This window comes from Carya illinoinensis, chromosome 3 (genome assembly GCF_018687715.1).
Source record: "Carya illinoinensis cultivar Pawnee chromosome 3, C.illinoinensisPawnee_v1, whole genome shotgun sequence".
NCBI classification, from domain to species: domain Eukaryota; kingdom Viridiplantae; phylum Streptophyta; class Magnoliopsida; order Fagales; family Juglandaceae; genus Carya; species Carya illinoinensis.
This window is the reverse complement of record NC_056754.1, coordinates 11821035-11828884: the sequence shown is the minus strand read 5'-3', so window position 1 is coordinate 11828884 and position 7850 is coordinate 11821035. Positions and strand designations below refer to the sequence as shown.

The window sequence follows — 7850 nt, the reverse complement described above, 5'->3', positions numbered from 1 at the left end:
TCAAACATAATTCTGAATTCTCACAAAAAATCAATTCGTGACTATTCAACACCAGGAGTTGTATCCACAAGGAAAGTCTCAACAATTGTTCACATAGAATTAGGGCAAAATATCTTAGAACTCGGATATGTGTGTGTGGCTAAACTTCTGTGTGTTCCTCACTAATAAACATGATTTATCATAGGATTTTTCAACCTTAAGATTAACCATTATTGATTCTAACTACCTCAAAGCCTAAGGGACTAACAGTTTTCACGCCAACTCTGTTTAAAGGTTGAACATTCAACCCCCAAAGTTTTGGGTAACTGTTTCTAGCCCTTTATTTAGGAAAACTTACACGATTTTCCTTTTTCTTTTCTCTTTTTCTTTTTTTATTTTTTTTATTTTTTTATTTATTTTTATTTTTTTATTTTTTTATATATAAGGCTCGGTAGTCCTGCAGTTTACTTCTCCTGTTTTAAATCAATGAACATTAATGAGGAACACTACAAGTGTAAGCATGTGCAAAATGTTCTTTCAAAACTTGCCCTTCATTCTATATAAATCATACTAATTCTCATTTTTGTAAATATCGCATCCCGGTGTTTCAAGTCACTCCTCAACAAAATATGATGCATCATAAGTCATGTTCTATGCTTAAGGTTGAAAATAAATCTTCACAAAATAATTCCGCTCAACTACTCCACCAAGATACTCAAATTTCACAAAAATGCCAGAAGTGTGTGTTAATCATTTTTGTTTCAATGTCCCTCACAATTTTTTTTTTTTTTTTGTATATTATCAGGTACTACTAAATTTTCAACAGAAAACCCTCCCCCCCAACTAAATGTGACATTGTCCTCAATGTTCAGCAATGAATATCCGATGATGTATGTTATACAGTCATGATTAAACAGAGAGGAAACAAATTCACTTGAGATATTCGAGTGCACAAAAGGAGTAGATTTCTGTCAAAGTTAAAAACATAACAGAAAACAAAAGAAGGAAAAACAAAACAACACATATGGTATATACAATGATGATTCAGAAATTAATTCTGATACGGAGGATCCTCCAAAATAGTGGACCCAAAACAAAATAAACAAAATGCAAAACAAGCAAGAAAGAAATTTTTTTTACTTTTTATTTTTTATTTTTTATTTTTACATAAACTTGAGGTTTTTAGCCTCAAGTTTGAGACGCTCATGCTCTTCATACAGCATCAGGTCATCCTTAGCTATGGGAGCTGGCAAGCGGAATGAAGAATCTAAAAGAGACTTCAAATGTCTATTCTTCTGCCGTTCGATTCCTTCCCTTATGTGAGCCTCTTGAGAAATTCGTTGAAGTACAACGATTTGTTCTTTCAGCCTTTCAACCTCATTGTTTTTGGCTTGTACCCTTTGGGAAAAAGCCACAATGGAGGATGAGTAGCGAGTCCCAAGACTCACCAGGTCGTAGATAGCATCTGAGTCCGACCTATTAGCCATACTATTGTTTTCTAGTTGCAGCATGGCACTAATGGTGGCTGCAGAAAGAACAGGAGGTTGGGATGCAGAAGGCCTCATGGATTGATCTAGAGGAATGCTTGAGGAATGAGCCATTGACAGAAGACTAGAAAGCTTAAAGACGAGAAAGTTGAAAGAATGCAGATGAGTTTATAGAGATGAGAATGAAAACTTGATGCGGATTTGATGAAGTTCAGGACTGATTTTATAGAGATAGTACAATGAACCAGACGAGCTATCATCCACGTCAGAAAGTAATGTGATTTCGGTGAAATGACAACTCGGAGCCTCAAATCCCGTTTTTCAACAACATCAGGTGATTTCAAATCTCCAGCCACTCTTGTCAGATCACGGACGGATCCAACTATTCTTTTAACTTTCAAATCTCCAGCCACTTGTCAGATCACGGACGGATCCAATTATTTTTTTCAACTATCTACAGTCACACTTGTCGGATCACAGACGGATCCAATTATTATTATATATATATATATTTTTAAACTATCTACAGTGTCTACTAACGCACCGTTTTATTCATTCCACACCCCCCAACTAGTGAGAGACATAGTCCTTATTGAATCGAACCAAAGAAAACAAAGTGCACAGATCTCAACAAGCAAAACAAACAATCAACATGAAATATAAAATCAAAGCAAACAAACAAATAAAAACAAAGCAAGTAAAGAAAACTGTAAAGGAGGAAAAACAAATCAAGACACTTCCCTGAGATTTACAATGTACGGCCCACTCCATCGGGATTTGCAAAATTTTTGAAATTGTTTTCTTAGCTCGGAGAGAAACCGACGTTTATTTTGGGTGGACCATTCAGAAGGTGTTCTCTCAGTCCCTTGAAATGGTAAAGAAGAATCTGCAAAACAATCAAAAAATTTAAAATCATCTTCATTATCAGAGAAAGGAGAATTTGAGCAAATAAACTTCGTTGGTGTCAAACTCCCCACAGCATTCAAACCACTTGCTGGCATCTTGCAGGCGTTGAAAACGTTCAACTCAAGTGCCATGTTCCCAAAGGTAATTTTTACAACTCCACTTTTGCCAGCTGCCAATCTCTGAAGATAGGGTACCACAGGTTGGTATCCCTTACTAGTTTCAGCATCTGCACTCACAGGCTTCTTCTGTTCTGGTCTCACTACCTCTGGTTCTTTTTCAGCTTCATCTGTCACTGCTGCATCTTTAGGCGTAGGAGCAATTACCTCTGTGTCTGTGGTCATCTCAGGTCGGGGAACCTCCTTTCCACTTCTCAAGGTAAGAACAGCTTTTGCTGTCTCAACAACGTCTCCCTTTTCTTGAGCATGTAATGCAGAGGTCAAGTCGCTGATAGAACTTCTCAGCTCAGTAATGGCCTGCATTGTCTGAGCTTGTCCCTGCATAAAAGCCTGTAATGTCTCCTCAAGGGTTTCCTTATGTGGAGGCTGTGCAGGAAATTTCCCTTTCTCTAGGGTGCTCAAGGTTGTGCTCATTTTATTAACAGTGCTAGGCAACTCATTTATGGCCTGAGTATTTTGATTATTTGTGTTGGCCTGAATGAATTGCTGAAGTGTATTGGCCATCTGTGCCATACTGTCTTCTAGAGTCTTATTGGCAAATGATGAAGACTGAGGACTTTGTGCAGCTACATGAGGTTGAAATCCAGAATGAGCTACATAAGGATAGCTCTGAGGATTTTGATATGGCGGATACTGGTGCTGAGGAAGTGGGGACCAACCAGGCTGATCATTTCTCCATGAGAAATTTGGGTGATTATTCCACCCCGGATTATATGTGTTGAAGAAATGCTGATTTTGTGCTTGATTGACCCAGTTAGTTGATTGGATTGGCTCAGACCAACCTTCTTGAAATACTGGCATGAAATGATACATCAATCTAATATGGTGGAGATGAGTGATTGATGCAAATGAGATGAGTAAAATAAAATAAAATACAATAACAAGTTTAAATTTAAGTTAGACAACTATCCCCGGCAACGGCGCCAAAAACTTGTTGCGACTAAACTCTGACTCAAATTAATGAATCAAAAATCTAGTGCAGTTTTACCTGCAAGTATACAGGCGTTGTAGTATCTTACAGGATCGAATCCACAGGGAAAGTTGCTTAAAATTAAACTTGTTAAAAAAAATGTGAAAAACTACACAAAGAGAAAACAATAGGATGATATGTACAATGGATGGAAGAGGTTACTAGTCATGGACTAGATTCATATTTTTAGATGTTTGATTGTCGGATTGAAATGTAAATGACTAACAAATTAATTAAAATGCAATGCAAAAAGATAATCGAAATTGTAGTGTCTAAAAAGAAAACAAATTAACGAACACTTGGGTTGGGTTTGGGACTTTCTTTATGTTGGATTCTAGATAATTTTCTCGATTAACAACCCAATCAAGGCATTGATAATCGGAAGATAAAAAGGTTAGGCTCAAGTTTTGCAATATTTTCCTAAGGGATTTTCTATTTTACTAGCCGAACACACATTAACAAACAAACAAGAGAAGCCTTGATAATATTCAAGCTTTTGTTGTGCCTTACGTCAACAACAAAACAAGAGCAAGAGTTTCAATCTATTTTCAATTTAAATCCAACTAGTAACTTAGTGAAATCAACATTCAACCATAAAATATTGCATCGATCTAGAACCTAAAATAAATTAAGTCTCATTCCACAATCCAAGTTTTAGAAATTAACTACACATGATATTTCTAACAACAAAAATTAATCTTAACAAGGCCATATTAAAATCTGTGAGAAAATATTTAAATAAGATGGAAACTAATATATTGTCCGATCAAAAGAGAAAGGAACAAGTATAAAAACTACAAGAAGCAACGTAAACGAAAAGGTAAAAGTAACAGAAAATAAATTCCAGCCGTCTCTTAAACTCTAAACTAACAAGAAACCAAGCTTAGCTACTGCTGTAGCCGAATGAAAATGAAAGAAAACAGAGAAAGTTCAACTCCCTCTGCTGCTTAGCGTCTGAACAACCAAATAAACACTGAATGAAGAAAAGAAATAAAACTCAAACTCTACTCTGCTGCCTCCCAGCTTCTCACGTTTCCATCTCACGTAACTTTTCCTCTCCTGGTTATCACCGCCAGCTTCTCTATGTCACGTAACACCTCTCCCTCTCTCACCAAGCTGGTCTCACTCCAGCTAGCCCCCATGGTGCTTTCTTTTCCTTTACAATTTAAACCAATCGGTTCTTCTCTACTCTCCTAAACCGACCCCACTCCCCTTCAATCTCGCATCAACCAAAGCTCCTTCTCTCTCCTTCAATCACTCGGCTGCCCTCCATTTCTCACCTGTCCCCTTCCTCACTTTGTCGTCCAGCATTTTAATACTTTTAAGTGTAATAAAATTCCAGCACCATTGGTTGACTACACGGTTGCTCACCCACTCTCCTTCAATCACGGCACAACATATAATTCTGTCCCCTTCGACTTGATGAGTGGTTCCTTTCTCTCAAATGAACGAAAAGTATGAAAGGATCCCTTGACTAAACGAAAAAGTATCTCCACTCAAACGAAAAAGATAATTTTCTTCTGTGCCTCTTTCCGTGAAGTCTGCCAGCCAGCCAAGAAAGTCCAACTCGTTGTTTGTTGAGTGCTGCATGTTTGCTTCATGTGAGTGGGTCCTGCTGTTGGCTGTCCGAGTGGTCTGCTGCATGTGAGCTGGTCTATTTCTGTCCGAGTGATTCTTCTGCTTCTGCTTCATCTGCTGCTACTTTAAGCTCTATTCGAATAATCCTAACCGATTGAGAACAACAAGACAGATGAAGAGTTGGCCCGTAAGTCGCATCTCTTATTTCTTTCTCTTCATGGTCAACAGTTCCAATTGGATTTATTTGAACTGAAAATAAAAATAACACTCAAAAAAATAAATTAAAAGAAAAATAGATTATCACAAATAAACTATATATGTGAGGAAATATTGTCCCATTAAATCATAGTTATAAAATTAAGCATAAACATGATATTAATCAATTAAAAATCGCAACTCGTATTTATGCTTATTAACTATTTTTTTCATTTAAAACCAATAATAGTGTCATGAAGAATTTAAAATACATTGGTTTTAAATAGCTAAAACATGCAATATTTCAGCTCAATCACTATATATATATATATATTATATAAGTATAGTTAATTAGTAAGTTAATATATAACTATATATATTATAGTATATAAGTATAACTATATATATATATATTATATAAGTATAGTTAATTAGTAAGTTAATATATAACTATATATATTATATTATATAAGTACTCCTCCAATATATTATATAAATATAGTTAATTAGTAAGTTAATATATAACTATATATATTCTAGTATATAAGTACTCCTCCAATATATTATATAAGTATAGTTAATTACTAAGTTAATATATAACTATATATATTATATTATATAAGTATAACTATATATATTATATAAATATAGTTAATTAGTAAGTTAATATATAACTATATATATTATATTATATAAGTATAACTATATATATTATATAAGTATAGTTAGTTAATTACTATACATAGTATAGTAACTATATACTATACAAGCCCTTAATATATATAGTATATATATAACTATATATTATATATTGACTTATAGTAAATTAGTAATGTAAATTAACTATATAAGGTATAGTAATTAGTAACTTATAGTGTAACTAATAACCATATTAACTTATAGTATCTTACTAACTTATAGTAAATTAGTAATGTAAATTAACTTATAGTAACTATATTAACTTATATTATTCATTATAATGTTTATAGATTATTATTTATTAGATGTTAATATATTGATAACAAATATTTTTATAAAATATGCACAATATCGGAGTCGGAGTCGGAGTAGAAGTCGGAGTCGGAGTCGGATTGGAAGTCGGAGTCGGAGTCGGATTGGAAGTCGGAGTCGGAGTCGGTGTGTCGGAGTCGGAGTCGGATCGGATCGGAGTCGGGACACCTCTGCCTCCGACTCCGACTTCCAGGGGGAAAAAAACTCCGACTCCGACTCCGACTTGTCGGAGTCGGAGCGGAGCCGGATCGGAGTCGGAGTCGGGGTCGGATTTTCGGATTTCTGCTCAGCCCTAGAGATGTCCTTATCCCCTCCCACTTGGTTCCAGGTAGAAGACACCACCTGCTTGCATCCTTCTGTCTCAGTCCACATGGCCTTAAACCTGAATCCAGGCCCTCTACTACTTAGACTGGGATAGGCTTGGGGTTTCAAAATAACAGTAAGGTGGTCTGAGTAGGCAATTGGCATATGAACAACATGCCACATAGCAAATAGGGAGCTCCACTCTTGATTAGCACAGAATCTATCTAACCTTTCGGACACACTGTGTTCTTTCTGTCTCCCATTCCACCATGTGAATTGGGGTCCACAGAACCCCAAATCCAATAGTCTACACTCAACAAGCATGTCACTAAAGTCCTCCATCTGCCACTCAGGTCTGCATCTTCCTCCCCTCTTCTCCCCCATGTGCAAAATTTCATTAAAATCCCCCATTAAAAGCCAAGCACAACCTGTTGGTACTATGAGGGACTTTATTAAAGACCATGTATCGTGTCTTCTTGCAGCTTCTGGGTGACCATACACTCCAGTCAAGTACCAGACAACTTCCCTTTCCCCTTGCAATTTAATTTCAGTGTGGATATGAGACTTTGAATATTGGATAATCTTAAGAACAATGATGTTTTTCCATAAAAGAGCAATACCTCCCCCTCCTCTGTCATTACTCACTGCTAAACAGTTTGGAAAGCCTAAGATATACTTAATTTTCTCCATTCTGATGGCACTCAATCTTGTCTCTTGTAGAAACAGGATTGTGGGATCTTCCCTTCGAACCATGCCTTGAAGTACTCGAACTCCTCGTGGGTTCCCAAGCCCACGTGAGTTCCAACTGATGAAGCTCATTGATCTTGGTGGGGCTGTAAACCAGCCTCCACCATGTTTGTGGTTTCATTGTTTTCAGGCTCCTCATTCTCAATCTTTATTTTTTTGTTCTTACTATGGTTTGCATAGGATGCTGCAATTCTTTTGCTTCTCTTTAGAATTGGACTTTTGGCTCTCTTTCTGTTGTGTGGCACTCCTGATGGGCTACCTCTCAGACCTGGTGAGAAGTTTTCAGTTTTCAGATTTCTTTCTCGTCTTCTCCATGTGGGATCCTTCTTTGGTTGATTCAATGCTTTTAGTTGGTCAGACAGGAAACTCTCAATGGAATGAATCTGTGTAACTAAGTCAGTTGGGGTCTCAGTACCAGTTATCCCATGTTTTACTACCCCTTTAGCTGTTAGTGGAGTGTGTACTTCTCCTGCGGACCTTGTTTGCTCATCGAGACTC

General features: G+C 36.5%; 1 protein-coding gene across 1 annotated transcript; it reads right to left on the bottom strand.

The window, feature by feature from the left end:
• Positions 1-2268: 2268 nt before the first annotated feature.
• On the bottom strand, positions 2269-7424 carry LOC122304480. The gene is made up of 2 exons (XM_043116753.1): positions 6645-7424; positions 2269-2352 (listed from the first exon to the last, which is right to left on the bottom strand). The coding sequence occupies exons 1-2, from the start codon at positions 7422-7424 to the stop codon at positions 2269-2271; spliced, it is 864 nt and encodes a 287-aa protein (XP_042972687.1).
• Positions 7425-7850: the final 426 nt, after the last annotated feature.